Below are 16272 nucleotides of genomic sequence, written 5' to 3'. Positions count from 1 at the left end.
GACTCGCCCCTGAAGCTGTAATAGCGGCTGATTGTTTCCGTTTTGGGTCACGTGCTTATCGGTACATCTCATCGAGAAAAACACAACAACCACCCAGAACTCATCTCTCACTCTTTCTCAAATCCCCCCCCCCCATGAAACATTTGAGTTGCCAAACTCTTATTATTTTATGACCATAAACAGAAACTTAGAAGAACTTAAAAGTAGTTTCTTTTTGACTCGGAGGTTGCGAAATATAAAAAAAGGAGCCAATAATGAAAAGCAGATGTCTGGAGTAGTTCACACGCTTTTGCAAGCCAAGTAACATTACCCTCTGAGGGATTTCTCGGCAGAATTAGTCAGCGAAAGTCCAGACGATTACTGTTAAACTGTCACACCTGACATAGAGAGACAACATATTTATATCTTAGGGTCTGAAGGTCTAAAGCAGTGGTTCCCAAAGTGGGGGTCGTGAGACACTGGGAGGGGGGTCGCAAGTTGCCTTCCAAAAACAAATGCAAACTGGAAATGACTTGAAATGACATATTGTGAAATTACATACAAAAATGTTGTTCAATTAGTTTAAGGCTGCTATATTGTTTTTATTGTTGTTCTAATGTCGGTGTTTGGATAGGCCCATTAGTGCATGCTGCTGTGTGCACCGTTATGCTTTAACCACTTCCAGGGATAGAAGGGGTCCCCGGGGTCTCTCGCATCGTTATTTTGGGGGTCGCGGGATGAAAAGTTTGGGAACCCCTGCACTAAAGGACACAGCACTGTTCTGTATAAACCTGCTGTCGCTCATTAAGTGTTTGGCAACTTATCTCGCAGTGGTGAAGTGTTGGAGGTCGGAGCAACTCTCGCTCTTTGTTCTTCTACCCGTATGTGAAAAGCAGAGAGAGCAACAAATCCTGTTTGAAACACCCCCCCCCCCCCCCCCCGCAGCATCTCGAGAACAGAGGGACATAACGGAAGTCGGGTTAACTCGATTATTGATAACAAATACCTCGTCAGTGAATAGTGATTAAAATGATAAGTGCAAACTACTGAAAGCCATGTGGTTTTGATTGTCGGCTGCAGATCCCTGTGGACCGGCTCTGTGGAGAACATAGACAGCTGAGAGGCCCGGGGCAGACGGATCACTAACCACAGCAGCAGCAGCAGGAGGAGGAGGAGCCGAGTGTTTGTACAACCATTAGTAAAGAAATAGTGATTCATAAAAAAAAGGACTTAACAATCACAGGTAAACGACCAAATAAGGCATTGATTTACACAGCTCTTTAACGAAACACACATCAAGAACACGTGGTACAAAAACTTTAACCCAACTTCAAACATTTACAAATAAACACAGTTTATCTTCTCATTGTGTTTCATGAAACGAACAGTTTTGACATTTATTTGCTTCCCTGAACAGATGTGAGGCTCGATACCACTCTCATGTTTGCACTGTATGAAGCAGCGGCCACTTTAGCTTAGCTTAGCATAAAGACCGGCAACAGGGAGGGAGCTGGATCTGCCTCAGAGGACCTGACGCAGCTGACCTATTGAAAAGATTAAACAGTTTCTCGTTTGTTTAACTTGAGTAGGTAACTTTAGTCACCTCCAGGAGCGTCTGCTGAAGGAGGCGTTTCAGTCTTTGTGCTAAGCTAATCCGCCTGGTTGCAGGGGGGTAAAAGGAGAAAAAAAAAAAACGCTATAATGTTGAAATACTCCAAAAGGCCCTGTGTCCATCTGGCATTTTTTACAGGCAGAAGAGCGCTGGCTGTGAGCTCAAAGTATACTTTGCTTTTATCTACACGTACACATCACATCAGCTTTGCGTATCCTGCAGTGATTTCAGGGCGTTGGTTGTGCACGTCCGCAGAAATTAATGCTACATGTCCGCGAGATGCAATATGCATATAACCACTAGGAGCAGTGTAGAGTTCTCATGGCGATGAGACCTGATTAGAAAAACATCGGAGACACCAGAGAACAGATACAACAATGGAGGAAAGTTTAGAAGAAAAGGTAACAGATGAAGTCTGCAACTAACTATGTGTATGTTTGTTTACATTGCACCATGCAGACACACAATTAGATTATACATTTAGCAACAATGTGTTTGATTGTTACAAAATGCATGTATAACTTGTCTTGAAATGTGTATCTGGTCTAATGTCATGATTATTCAGGGCTAACGTTATAGCTTCTGTCCTCCTAACGTGGCTGTTGAAGCCGAACTGCTGCGTTGCTGCTAGGAAGGGGCAGGGGGTCAGCTGTGGGGCTTGTGGCTGTTTGTGGACCCAAAAGAGTCTAATGTGGGGAGCTCTGCTGCCCTCTCCTCCTGTTTCTTTCTCTCCTGTTGTTTTTGACTTCAGCTTGTATGTTGGAAAAGCATTTTGAATTGCTCTGTCCGCTCGGAGATGTGCACTGTGCTCTCCTCAGCTCAACACTCGTGTTATGGAGGTTTAAAAGGACTGTATGAACTGGATAACTGGCTGAGTCGTATTTCACACTTCGCTCCAGGCGTGTCTGTTAAAACACAGATGCAGACAACTTCTCTCCTTGAAGTGGTTTTAATTCTCCTTACAACAGTGTACAAGCGGTCTCAACATTGGTATCATATGAATTGACAGTTTACAAAGAATCTGTTGATATCAAATATGTTACTGTTCTATGTCATGTTACTAATCCAGCTTGCTGGGAAAGGCACTAAATATAGCTCCAAAGTGGACTCTTTTTTACCGCGATGTAATATTTTTTACAAAATAGGGTCGTATGAAATCGTATCTATGAAGGGGATTCATATGATGAATTTATGCATAAAACACAAATTGAACAAAACGATATTCTTGGCTTAATCTGGTTTAATCTGCAGCCTGCCACATCTCTCACTCTTGACTCAACTGACCACCGACAGATCAATCCAGTCGAGAGGTGCGGGGAGGACTAAACCATTCTGCGCATTCAGAAGGGGGGAGAGGGGCCTTTGAGACAGACTCCACATTTTTTCCAGAAAGGAATTCTGAATGTTTGTTTATTTATTCAGACAATTTTAGTTTTCTTATTGTGGTTATAACTTAGAGAAAAAAGCCAAATAAGAAATACATTTTTATTTCAGGCCCATGAAGGGCCCCCCTCCCCACTGTGCCCTGGGTAGTCAGTCACCCTTTTCCCCCCACTACGACGCCCCTGACTGTACTTATAATTTATAACACACAACTTACAGGTCTCTAGGACGCACGCACACCTCTACTGGTACTTGAGTTTTATAATTGGGCTCTCCTTCCTTCTGCTGCGCGTTCCCGCTCTGAATATCCAGCGCGCCCGCTCACTCAGACTTTCAGGTGCGTGCAGCAATTATCCATCGCGGGTTTGACTGCCTTTTGTACAACATGACAACATATTACCCATCAATCATCACTGCATATTAGGATATGACGAAAAATAACTAAGACAATTGGGAAATTATTAATTTAATCGAATCGTTTTAACATATATATAGTTTGTTTCTAGTGTATGTAGAATAAGCATGTAATTGTGTTATAGATTTTGACTGACTGTAACGCACAAAAAACAAACCATCCGTTTAGTTGAAGGGCGTCTCAACATTTAAGGGGCCCGGCAGTCCTTCCTCCCCACAGGCCCCCACGAGCCATGGGCCCTGGTGCAACCGCACTGTCTATAGTAACACCTCTGGCACCATGCAAAATCCAGAATCGCTACTCTGGTGTTTTATGTCGTCTGATTTATGTGGTGCGCCCTCTAGAGGAATCCTCCAGTAACACAGCGTTATACAAAGGGAAGGATGTGAACATTTACGTTCATGATGCAGCCCGTTGTCTACGCGTTAAGTGTGGTTGAAAAGCAAGTAGATTTGAGATTGTTTTTTTCTCCTGCACAACAAGCATCAAAGGGACGATGCTTGTCCTCCTGCTTTGACTGGACACGCAACGAGTAGGTACAGTGTACGATCCGTAGGAGACAAAAATACGGGGAAAAAAGTACATTTGGAAAAAAGGTTGTCTACTACACGCTAGGTGGACACAGGGGGTCCAGAAGTATCTTCATCTAATGCTAGCTAATTTCAGCTCTATGCAGAAACTCCCCTTTAACTTCACGTTTCCTTTCTCCACTTATGCTCAACATCAATCAAAATCACATTTTCTACATTACACCTACATACAAGACACACATTTAGATTCATCCAAAGACACACCCATCAGTTTCACATTAGCTCAGGAATTTGGGATCTCTTTGTGTGTCTCTTTGTGTGCATCGTTGTGCTCTTCTCATCTCGTGCTGCATTCACTTTCTGGAGAACAGCTGGAGATTATGAGTGTTCAAAAGGATTCACATGGTCACAAAAAATGTCATTGGAAAAGGAGATCATCCACAAACAAGACGCATACAGTTTGTAGGTACAGTTATACATTTTTCAGTAATTTGATTGGGCTGCATGGTACTGCAGTGGTTAGCGCTGTTGCCACACAGCGAGGAGGTTCCTGGTTTGAATCCCCGTCTGACAGGAGCCTCTCTGTGAGGAGGTTCCTGGTTCTAATCCCTGTCTGACAGGAGTCTCTCTGTGAGGAGTCTGCATGTTCTCCCCATGCATGTGTGGGTTCTCTCCGGGTACTCCGGCTTCCTCCAACAGTCCAAAGACATGCTCGTCGATGTCAGCCCTGTGATTGGCTGGTGAACAGTCCAGCCCCTCGTGACCTCAAATAGGAAAAGCGGTATACATAATGGATGGATGGATTGATTTAAAATATGACAAATCTGACAATCTCTTGAACCCTTAAAGTTCAGCATGACAGTATTTGATTTGTTTTAAACTTTGTGCACTTTGTGCACTTTGTGCGATCACAGATCTCAATCCAATCAATGTGCCTTAGTCACGTTCAGACAAATTCCCCACGGAGCTGCATTTTATCACTCTTGACCCAAACTCATCTTATGACAGGTGTGTGCCAAAGAGGTGGTCCCAGTGGGTGAAGTAGGGGGCGTAGTTGCCACTGTGGACACTGTGGTGGGCTTGGTGGTGGGGCGCTCCTCCCAGACAGGGCAGCAGTCTGTGCAGAGACCAGGGCATGTCGTAGCCACAGTGGTCCTCCACCGCCAGCCAGGTGTTGATGAGGTGGAAGAAGACTTCGCTCAGAGGGTGGCAGCCCAGTACCCAGGCGCTACTCAGAGCCAGCAGCAGCAGAGACAGGAGCTCAGCCGAGCTGCTGTCCTGAGCTGCCAGAGCGAAAGGTATGTGGTGGTGGTGGTGCGGCTGGTGGATGTTTCTGTACAGCCAGGGGACCCTGAGGAGAAACACACGACAAGCGGCCTCAGTTACTATGATGGGAAATCAATTTATCTTTTCTTTAAATCACAGTAAATGTAAATGGTCATCGTTCTTTTCTAGTTCTCTTCTGACTCCTCAAAGCTCTTTTACACTGCAGGTCACAAATATTCATTTTTAACATTCACACACTGATGGTAGAGGCTGCTGAGTAAAGAGTCCATCAGTGTTAACTCATCCATTCATACACATTCACACACTGATGGTAGAGGCTGCTGAGTAAAGAGTCCATCAGTATTAACTCATCCATTCATACACATTCACACACTGATGGTAGAGGCTGCTGAGTAAAGAGTCCATCAGTATTAACTCATCCATTCATACACATTCACACACTGATGGTAGAGGCTGCTGTGTAAAGAGTCCATCAGTATTAACTCATCCATTCATACACATTCACACACTGATGGTAGAGGCTGCTGAGTAAGCACTAACACTACTTCATTGCTCTTGCTGCTACTAACAATATTCAACTTTAATAAAATGTTTGGTAAAACTTGAATAAAGCCATCAGGACTCCTAGGCTCACTGAGCTCAGGAAAATCACTTTACCTGACCTTCATGATGTCAAGAAATGTTTTCACACATGCTCTCCTGAAAATTTCTAGAAGAATTCAGGGCAGCCGGACACTGAACATTTGTATGAGTTATTCTTCACACATTTCCTTAGCAGCGTGAAGTTTTCCATTCAGTCGCGGCACAGGACTGGACGTACTGGAGAGCAGGAAATGAAGCAGCTTCATGATATGTACAAAATTGTACCAGTCACACACTGCTGGCGTCGTCACCCCTAACCACTCACTTGTGGTGAGTACTTGTAGAGTGTATTTCCTGCTGCATTCACACATGTATCACTGACATTCACTGGAATTGTTACTAAAGGGCTGAAAAATGTGAAAGGGAAAGTCAGGGGGAATGGCCTCTCGTTTGAATTTCACGCATGAAGCTCACACTGAAAATGTTTCTGGAAGTCCTCAGGCGTTTTGTCTGCATGTGTGAAAACATCAATAAGGGAGGTCATGAGGATTACCTCAGACTGGACTCTGAATCACTTTTTCAGAACAGATAAGTCAATGTCACAAAGAGGCACAGCTTTCTAAAGAAAGATGTGAATTAGTTGCATGATGGGATATTTAGGTTTTTGAGATTTAATCACTAAGGACTTACAGGAGCAATATGAAACTCTGACACCTAGTGTTTAAAATGGGTACTGCAGTCTAAATTCTAAACATCATAGAGAGCTGTCTCCCCCCCCCCCCCCCCTCTCTAGAGTCGATGCTCACACAGGTCACCATGTGGTGGACACTGAAGCTTCAGTGTTTATCCAGCTCTGTATGGGTCTGTAAACCTTTCTGTGTTCTAACCTCTCTCTATTTTTCAAAATCATCTCCAATATTGATCCTAGTTTGAGCACGTTTCTGCTCGTGGAGCTTATTAGAAACATGCAGAGGCTTTTTAGGTCGGGTACAATCACTTCTATCTGAACCACTTCTCTTGACCGCTTCCATCACTGCAACACCTGTTGACCTGATAACTGCTCTCATATCTGACAAACCGAGGGGCGTCCAAAACGGCCGTGTGTGTGTGTGTGTGGGGGGGGGGGGGGGGGGGTCTTAAAAGCGCCTACCTTCTCTGGTCCAAACAAATCCAGAGCATTCAGGAGCAGAATCTAAAGTTAGAAGGAGGATGTGTTTGGCTGCTTGTCAATTTCCCGTCAATGTCCCCGGAGTAACTTAAACCCACACACACATATTTTAAGAAAAGAAAAATATCCCTTTACTTGACCCCTTTATGAATCCAGAATAAAGTAAAAGTCCCAAACAAACGAATCCCTTCAGCCCCTCTTTAATACAAAGCAAATGTTAGTGTTTGTATATTATCTACAGCTATCAGTTGGAGTCTGCTTCTAATGCCATCAATCAAAACTTTGCACACATGTGGACCACACAGTTGGTCACATCGACTCATCTGTTCAGCATGAGCTGCTCACGCTGATGGTTTTCCACAAGGAGTGAGAGAGTGTAGCATATCAATGGTTGATGAAATACATCATTATTTTTTCCATTAAAAGCACAGTAAGTAAACTCCACCACCAGGGGGCGCTCAATCAGACGTAAATCATACTTAAAGAATGGAAAGGATCTGATTTGAACATTTACCAGGCACAGCTTTCTGAAGATAGAGTGAATTGGTTGCATTATGGGATATATAGGTTTTTGACATTGAATCACTAAAGGAGCAGTATGTAACTCTGACAAAAAGCTACAAAAAAATGAGCAATTGGGAAATTTGCATTATTTAACTGAGGACTACTCAGACTTTCAGACTGAACGAGGAATAATACACATTCTGCCTTTGGTTAAAGAATGTTTCACAATGCACCAATCGTCCATTTTTCCCCAGAATGACCCCTTGACACCACTCTAATTTCTAGTTTCTATTTTCTGCAGCGTGAGAAAGTCTCCACAACTTCACCTGAGGACTAAAACTCAACAATAAGCCAATCAGTGGACGGGATGGTTCAGATCATAACCTGTGCATGCTGCTCACCTGTGCATGGAGAGGTGCCAGATGAAGAAGAGCGTGTCAAAAAGCAGACAGCACGCAAAGACCTCCACGAAGAGCTGCCAGCAGGACGGGGCCAGCTCCGGCACCGCGGGGCTCCTCAGGGTCTGGAACACGGCGGTGGCGGGGAGGACGGTGCTCAGGTATCTGGACAGCACCCTCCAAAAGCAGTCACCCCACTGACGGAGGGACGGCGGCGGGCCGGAGCCGGCGGCGATCCTCCACGACCGGACCCGCAGACTGACGCTGCCCAGCGCGTCCAGCGCCAGGAAAGGTGCGCAGAGGAGGAGGTGGATGAGAAAGGCGCAGGACGCAGGCAGGTACGGAGAGAGCAGGATCTCCTCCTGAGCTGCTCTCACACACTCCCATGTCTCCTGCAGGATAGGCTCTCCTCCATGCGCCGCGGAGGGTTCATTCATCACACTTTCTTCTGCAGACCTCTTACATCACAAACTCCTCCAAACATGCAGAAGTTTGATGTCCACTTATTTAATTTTCAAGCTTTACCTGCATAAAAAACAACGAGTTTAGGATCTTTTCTGGATAATCTCGCTTCCATTAGTTGTAGGAAAATGTGGTTTAGGTGTTTTTCCTCGGCTGCTGCCCCACTTCTTCCAGGAGTGGAGTCGGACTGCAGAGACTTTCCCCCTTCACTTCTTCTTGTGAGGGGAGGAGGGGCCGTCATGTTCACAAAACGTACAATGCCTATTAAAGTGTCTTATTTCTTCAATGTTGGAGGGCTTTGTTACACAGTAGGTGAAGCAATAATCATCCATGCCGCACTTGAACCACCTACACAAAGTTGGCGTCTGGGAATTCAGGGGATTCCTGTGAGGGTGCTGTCACGTCACAGGACCAGGATCTTTTTTCTGGTCATTTATCAATCATCGCTGATAAGATTACACAGCTCGCCTCGGTGCATATGTTTACTCAGGTTTCTCTCATTCTGGGTATTTTCCAAGAAGAAAGACAACCTAAGGCAAGACAGAACAGGATCAGGGGTCTCATTTATAACCGTTGCGTATGCACGGGGTCTGAAACTGGCGTACGCCTTTTCCCACGCAAAGTTTGTGATCTATAAAAACAAACCTGACGGTAAAATGTGCGCACCGGTAAGCAAACTGTGACCCAGGCGTACGTTCATTTTTGAGGCATGGAAAATTGGCGACACAGACGGTGAAGTGTTGAACTGAAGCCTGCAGATACATATTGATGTCTCTAACACATTTTATTTAACTAAATATCAAACTTTACTGACAGATCCACGTCATTATAATCATTCAAACAGATGGTTTTATTTAGGCTATAATCGCGCATGTAGTGAACCGTTTCCGATAAGTAACTTTCATTATGACAAAATATAAACATAAAATAAAAACAAAAAATAAAAGTCCGCCTCATATTGCATCAGCGCCGTTTCGCCTTCATTATCCCGGACGGACCACAGAGGACAGGACTTGTACACTAATGTAATCACTGATGTTAAACATTAGACTAACACAGAAACCATAGAGCCTCCAGTTTTCATTAATATCTTTGAGCATCGTGCATTTATCATCAAGTGTGATTTTTAGTTTTAATAAAGATGCCTGCGTCAAGACACACAGAGACACGGCGGTGGCTTCACACATTTCGCCTCCTCCATACTCAGCACGTCTTCATCAGCTGCACGTATTTATTCTGTAAATAATTCAAGTGTGGACATTAAGTCAGGTCATCTCTGAAAGATCATTAGGTCTATATATCCTCATAATGAGTCACAGAGCAGACGGAGTTTACCACGAATAAAATGTGGCCAGCAATCAAACGTTTTTGTTCGTTGAGCAAACCTTAGATTACTAATATGATAGAGTGAGGCAGACTGCTGACTGACGTGAACACTCTGACAATATGAAGAAGTGAGTGTGGGTCCCGTAAACATTTCATTCACCAGCTGCTTTGCATTGACCGTTTATGGTTGATTGTGGGCGTGTAGACGGCGGAACATGGAACTAATCTACGTGCGCACATTTCCTGTTAGATCGTGATTTATAAAGGGAACATTGCGTGCAGGTGTGCGTACGAACAGTTTTATAAATCTGAATCATTTTGTGCGCACGCCATTTCCGGGTTTTTGGCGCACGTACATTTTTAGTATGGATTCTACGCACTTTTTTATAAATGAGACCCCTGATGTGTTGTGATGAATGGTTTGAATACATTAAAATCAGGATCAGCTCTGTTGTGATGAATGGTTTGAATACATTAAAATCGTATTGAAGCACGTGTCAATATAATAAACCCTCCATCCATAGAGTCAGATATTTCAAGTAATTACACAATCACTCAGTTTGTTTCAGAGTCATCGCCTTCTGTGTGCAACTTTTCTACAGCTCAGATTTCTCTTCTTATCCTTTATTCAGAGAATGACTCCTGATTGGTTGGTCCCTTTATGTAAGCGCGCTGTGTGTCTCATCACATAAACAACAGTAGACCTTTGTTTACATTGTAAACAGGTCCTTATACATTATTACAGTCACTTCTCAGAGGATCCTATAAGTGACACGGGGCAGATGTGGTGAATAGATGAACAGCTGGATCTTATTGTCTGTACTCACACTTTGTGAGCTGGGGGCCAACATGAACATCCTGAGCGCAGGCCAAAAGGGTGATGTGACTTATTGTGCAACAGTTCAAACCAAGTCATTAACTGAGGGGCTTTTTGTGCCTTCATTTGGAGAGGACAGTGGATAGAGTCAGAAACCAGGGAGAGAGAGAGAGAGAGGGAGAGGGAGAGAGAGAGAGAGAGAGAGAGAGAGAGAGAGAGAGAGAGAGACTGAGAACTGAGACAAAATACACTTAATGTTTCATAGAAATACACTGTAAAAATAATTCATGTTATTGTTAATGTATTTTATTTATATTTGTTGTGTTTGTTTACTGTATATATTGTAATAATTTGTTGTTCAAAATGTTTTCTGTACTGCTTTGGCAACAGGGATTGTTGATCTGTCATGTTAATAAAGCTAATTTGAATTGAATTGAATTGAATTGAGAGAGAGAGACAGAGAGAGAGAGAGAGAGAGAGATTCCCAAACGTTTCAGCTCGTGATCCCTAAAATAAGTGAGTCTGTTTCTGTGTTGTTCCCCGTCACATCTGTTTTGCACTCTTTTATTATGGATGTCAATCATTTGGGTTGGTTGTTGGTTAGTGCGTGCGCCCCATGGTGGTCCTGTAGTCCGTCAAGCAGGTGGCCCGGGTTCAAATCCAGCCTGTGGCTCCTTTACCGCATGCCATTCACCACTCTCTCTCTCTCTCTCTCTCTTCCTGATTTCAGACTCCATCCACTGTCCTATCTCTACATTAAAGGCACAAAAAGCTCCAAAAAAATGGATGTCAATCTTTCTGGCTGCAAACAAATGGACCCACGGTGTGACGACCCTGCTGGTTGGCTGTTTCTGGGTGATCGTGGATTGACATCACCTGGGCCCGGTGTTCTCCAATCCATAAGAGCAGAACTTCCTCATTGTGGGAGACGGGGAGAGGCTGCTCCTCTTTCCTTCTGTTGGATTTTAAACACAACACCTTCCTCATCATACTTTCACTCATGCATACACCCTTAGACAACTAATCTCATCTCACCATGTTGTTCAATTGGATGATTATGTGGTTCTAAATAAATGTAGGAGGTTTTTGTGAGTAACTCCTCGTCTCCTCCCGTCATTTGTCACTGTCTCTTAGTCGGCCTGAACCTGAACCTTTACACTGTGACATTTTCTATTTGCACTCTGGGTGTTTTCTCGTGACCTTCGTGCAAATAAAACTTTGTTAATTTAAAACAGATGACTGTTTTTTTGTTTGATTTTGTGTCAAACTGTTTCTCAGAGGGTGCAGTTAGCATCTTAACATAAGTGGATTACATTTTTATTCTCTTTCATGCTCAGTGGTAGATTCAGTAGTTTCTTAACTGGTAGGTCGGGGGTTTGATCCCCAGCTCCTGCAGCCACGTCTGATGTGTCCTTGAGCAGACTTATCCAGACCTTTTTAACTGGGGTGGCATGCCACCCATTTGGACACACCCCTGCTCAGGCAAGACACTTAAACCCAAGTTGCTAGCTACCCCTACTTCATTGACCACGTATGAATGGATTATTTACCCTTTTTTTAAATTTACTTCTGATGGACTCTTTACTCAGCAGCCTCTACCATCAGTGTGTGAATGTGTATGAATGGATGAGTTAACACTGATGGACTCTTTACTCAGCAGCCTCTACCATCAGTGTGTGAATGTGTATGAATGGATGAGTTAATACTGATGGACTCTTTACTCAGCAGCCTCTACCATCAGTGTGTGAATGTGTATGAATGGATGAGTTAATACTGATGGACTCTTTACACAGCAGCCTCTACCATCAGTGTGAGAATGTGTATGAATAGATGAGTTAATACTGATGGACTCTTTACTCAGCAGCCTCTACCATCAGTGTGTGGATGTGTATGAATGGATGAGTTAATACTGACGGACTCTTTACACAGCAGCCTCTACCATCAGTGTGTGGATGTGTATGAATGGATGAGTTAATACTGATGGACTCTTTACACAGCAGCCTCTACCATCAGTGTGTGGATGTGTATGAATGGATGAGTTAATACTGATGGACTCTTTACTCAGCAGCCTCTACCATCAGTGTGTGGATGTGTATGAATGGATGAGTTAATACTGATGGACTCTTTACTCAGCAGCCTCTACCATCGGTGTGTGAATGTGTATGAATGGATGAGTTAATACTGATGGACTCTTTACTCAGCAGCCTCTACCATCAGTGTGTGAATGTGTATGAATGGATGAGTTAATACTGATGGACTCTTTACTCAGCAGCCTCTACCATCAGTGTGTGAATGTGTATGAATGGATGAGTTAATACTGATGGACTCTTTACTCAGCAGCCTCTACCATCGGTGTGTGAATGTGTATGAATGGATGAGTTAATACTGATGGACTCTTTACTCAGCAGCCTCTACCATCAGTGTGTGGATGTGTATGAATGGATGAGTTAATACTGACGGACTCTTTACACAGCAGCCTCTACCATCAGTGTGTGGATGTGTATGAATGGATGAGTTAATACTGATGGACTCTTTACTCAGCAGCCTCTACCATCAGTGTGTGAATGTGTATGAATGGATGAGTTAATACTGATGGACTCTTTACTCAGCAGCCTCTACCATCAGTGTGTGAATGTGTATGAATGGATGAGTTAATACTGATGGTCTCTTTACTCAGCAGCCTCTACCATCAGTGTATGAATGTGTAGGTGTGACATGCAGTGTAAAAGAGCTGTGAGGAGTCAGAAGACTAGAAAATAAATAAACAAGCTCAAAACCATTTAACCTCAGGCTGCACATCAATGTTTCATCCTTTAGATTTATCTGTAAAAAAACCAATAAATATATATTCAAAATTATAATTTTCACTCGTGTTTAAACAAAGCGATCAGGTTTGTATTGATAAAGAACACATTACAGACGGGACCGGACTTTCTCAAAGAATAACCATCAGTTCTTTATTGCCAAATGACAACAACACCCTGACTGCACATTCACAATTCAAATCAGTGCAAAGAAAACAAAACATTAGACTTGAGAGTTCAAGTTTGAATTAACCAGCTGGAAGTCCGATTGAGGGCTACACAACAGCGACAGACATCATATAATCAATGTTTGAACAGGAAGTGGTGAAGGGAGGAGTAAGAGTGTCGTGTTTACGGCGAATTTGGCTTCAGGTTGTAGAAAAAATGTTCTCACTGTGGCACCATGTTTACTCCACCAGTTCAGAACACCATGCCAAAGAATCAGTGCCTAAACACGCCTGCATACCTCATCATCAAAGGACAGAATTAATTATCCTTAAAAGATCTGTTCAGTGGGGTGCAACACCTTATCCCCCGTTAGGCTCCTTCATACAACAGTTACACAAAGAGCGCTTCAGTCATCTGAGAGGTTGTTAAAGGTCACATATTTAAAATCCTCTTCACCATGTTCCTCTAACTCTAGTCTGTCTACAAACCCCCCAATGATGAGAAAAGTCCATCCTCTCCTCTTTTCCCTGCTCCACTTTTCAGAAAATGTGTGCTCAAACAGTCCGTTTGGAGATTTTCCCTTCATGACATCACAAAGGGCAGTAGCCCCTCCCCCAGGTGGGTGACACTCCCACAGCTAGGTGTTTGTTCTGCCCTCTGAGTCTGCCTTCTCACCGTAAACAATAGGACATGGAGAGAGAAAGCCAGAGTATACCCAAGCCTTTCCAGAGAGGGGGCGTGGTCAGACACAGCTCATTTACTTATTTAAAGGTACAGACACAGAAACAGCCTGTTCTGAGCAGGGCTGAAATAGAGGGGTTTATAGACATGATCAAATACAGGATCAGAGTGGATTTAGAACAAGAAACTTCACACACATGTTTTGAGGATCTCTGAGACTTATTTAAACTGAAGAAGAGGAGGAGGATATGTGACCTTTAAATTAAGTTTGGTTTCTGGTCTAAATGAGTAACTGACTCCTAAAGGCAATTTTAACGTTACACTGCTGTCTGTAGCTCCATCATCCTGAATATTGCGGTACAAATACGTTCAGTTTCTCGTGTTGCCAAGAGCCTTAAGGCAATCATCTCCAGTACAGACTCTCACAGCACACCCGTGACGTGATTACACCTCATTATTACAAATTGCAGAAAATGTTCTGCTGTCAAACTCCGGTTTCCCCTGTAATAATAATCCATCATAATCCATTTAACAAGCTAACGTTGAACAAAACTGCTGACACAAATCAGATTCTATCTGTTGCTAAATGTACAGCGTGAAACACAGAGTGCTACATACACATACCGCTAAAATGTGGTACATCGTCGTACATTATCGAGACCTCAATGTATATCAAACATGTCCCGATGCTGACACTTTAACAGACACATAAATAAACCAGTGGAGAGCTGATATTAAAACTGACCACACAGCACGTTCATCACGCCTTTGTTTTGTCAGCACTGACATTTCCTGTCCGTGTTTTTCAAGAAGTTCACAGTCAGAGATCATGGCCTGAGAGCCACACATATTTAGTCCTCCTTCTGCAGGCGACTGTCAACATTTCATAACTCTCTCTCTCTTTCTCTCTGTTAAATATGTCAAGTCATCTTCAGACGTAGCAGAGCTGCCGGGGATTGGAATGTATAACTTGTCATTGGAAACGGCAAACTTTTAAGTTTTAACAGACACATGACCGTTTGCTTCCTCTGAACAAAGACTGTCCTCAAATGATTTGCATTGGGCTGGAGAAAATGATATTTAAAGAGAGTCAGCAGCTTGTTCCTTCAAAATAAAATACAGACTGATCCTAAAGTGAAGCTGCTCCATCGTCCCTTCTGGGCCTCCGTACATGTGTGGTGGTGACTGTGTCTGCAGAGACTCTGTCCTCTGACTGGATTTTACTGTTCTGCTTTGTTCTGGTTGACTCGGGACGTTTCTGGGCGGAGCTGGTGTGTTTCCTCCAGCCTATGACAGTGCAGCAGGTGAGTTTAGGAGTGGATACAATTCAGTGAATATGACAGACGTGGACGTAGCAGCAAAGAAGAGAAAATATAATCAGAGTGAGGAGAAACACCAAGTGGATAAAGCTCGTTCTAAAACAAGGGTGAACCTTGTGTTGTCTTTTACTCATGGACGTGGAGTTGGTCTACTTCCTGTTGGACAGGAAGGTGACAAACACCGGCGGTTAGCTTGTGCTAGCGCATGTTAGCTTGCAGTGTAGCTACAAGCAGTAAACGTACACACTACGTCCTGCAGGGGGCGTTAGCTTCTGGGGGAGATGAGCCCAGGAGGAGGAGGAGGGGCTTAGTTTTAAAGTGTTTCTACAGACTCCATCTTTAACATTTAAACACTTTGAATGGAATGGATTCAACTTTGTATTTTGACGTAAGCTGCAATTTCTAGCATTTAGCTACAGTGCTAAGCTAGCTTTGCCTCCACTGCCAACGGTTAGCATGTTACTAACAGCACATCGACTGTGTGCTCGTTATCCCCTCAGCGAAGGCAGGTCGTCGAGGGTAGAATACTTTTTAAGCAAAAAACAATTTAGACCGAGTACAACTGTGGCTAGTGACCAGAATCAGCTAATAAACTTTACAGATGCTAACTAGCAAAGAGACGCTTTTAAAGGTTTTTATTTCGGGGCTCTTTCTGGTCCTATTTGTAGAAACAGGACAGCGGACAGTCAGAAGTCAGAGAGAGAGAGAGAGAGAGAGAGAGAGAGAGAGAGAGAGAGAGAGAGAGAGAGAGAGAGAGAGAGAGAGAGAGAGAGAGAGAGAGAGAGAGAGAGAGAGAGAGAGAGAGAGAGAGAGAGAGAGAGAGAGAGAGAGAGAGAG

At 43.6% G+C, this 16272-nt stretch overlaps 2 protein-coding genes and 1 long non-coding RNA gene across 3 annotated transcripts in view; 1 reads left to right on the top strand and 2 right to left on the bottom strand.

Moving 5' to 3' along the window:
* LOC132973726 (uncharacterized) overlaps positions 1-16242 on the bottom strand; it is a 67349-nt gene extending 51107 nt beyond the window's left edge. Inside the window, exon 1 of the long non-coding RNA XR_009673065.1 lies at positions 14372-16242. This is a non-coding gene — a long non-coding RNA (uncharacterized LOC132973726). The remainder of the gene's footprint in view (positions 1-14371) is intronic.
* cds2 (CDP-diacylglycerol synthase (phosphatidate cytidylyltransferase) 2) overlaps positions 1-16272 on the top strand; it is a 94732-nt gene that overhangs the window by 49653 nt on the left and 28807 nt on the right. The gene's annotated exons all lie outside the window — the stretch shown is intronic.
* ch25hl3 (cholesterol 25-hydroxylase like 3) lies at positions 1284-8757 on the bottom strand. The gene is made up of 2 exons (XM_061037256.1): positions 7862-8757; positions 1284-5270 (listed from the first exon to the last, which is right to left on the bottom strand). The coding sequence occupies exons 1-2, from the start codon at positions 8293-8295 to the stop codon at positions 4919-4921; spliced, it is 786 nt and encodes a 261-aa protein (XP_060893239.1). The 5' UTR covers positions 8296-8757; the 3' UTR covers positions 1284-4918.

The sequence above is a fragment of the Labrus mixtus genome, chromosome 5 (genome assembly GCF_963584025.1).
Source record: "Labrus mixtus chromosome 5, fLabMix1.1, whole genome shotgun sequence".
Lineage (NCBI taxonomy): Eukaryota > Metazoa > Chordata > Actinopteri > Labriformes > Labridae > Labrus > Labrus mixtus.
Note: the sequence above shows the minus strand (reverse complement) of the source record. Positions and strands in the feature narration are given on the sequence as shown.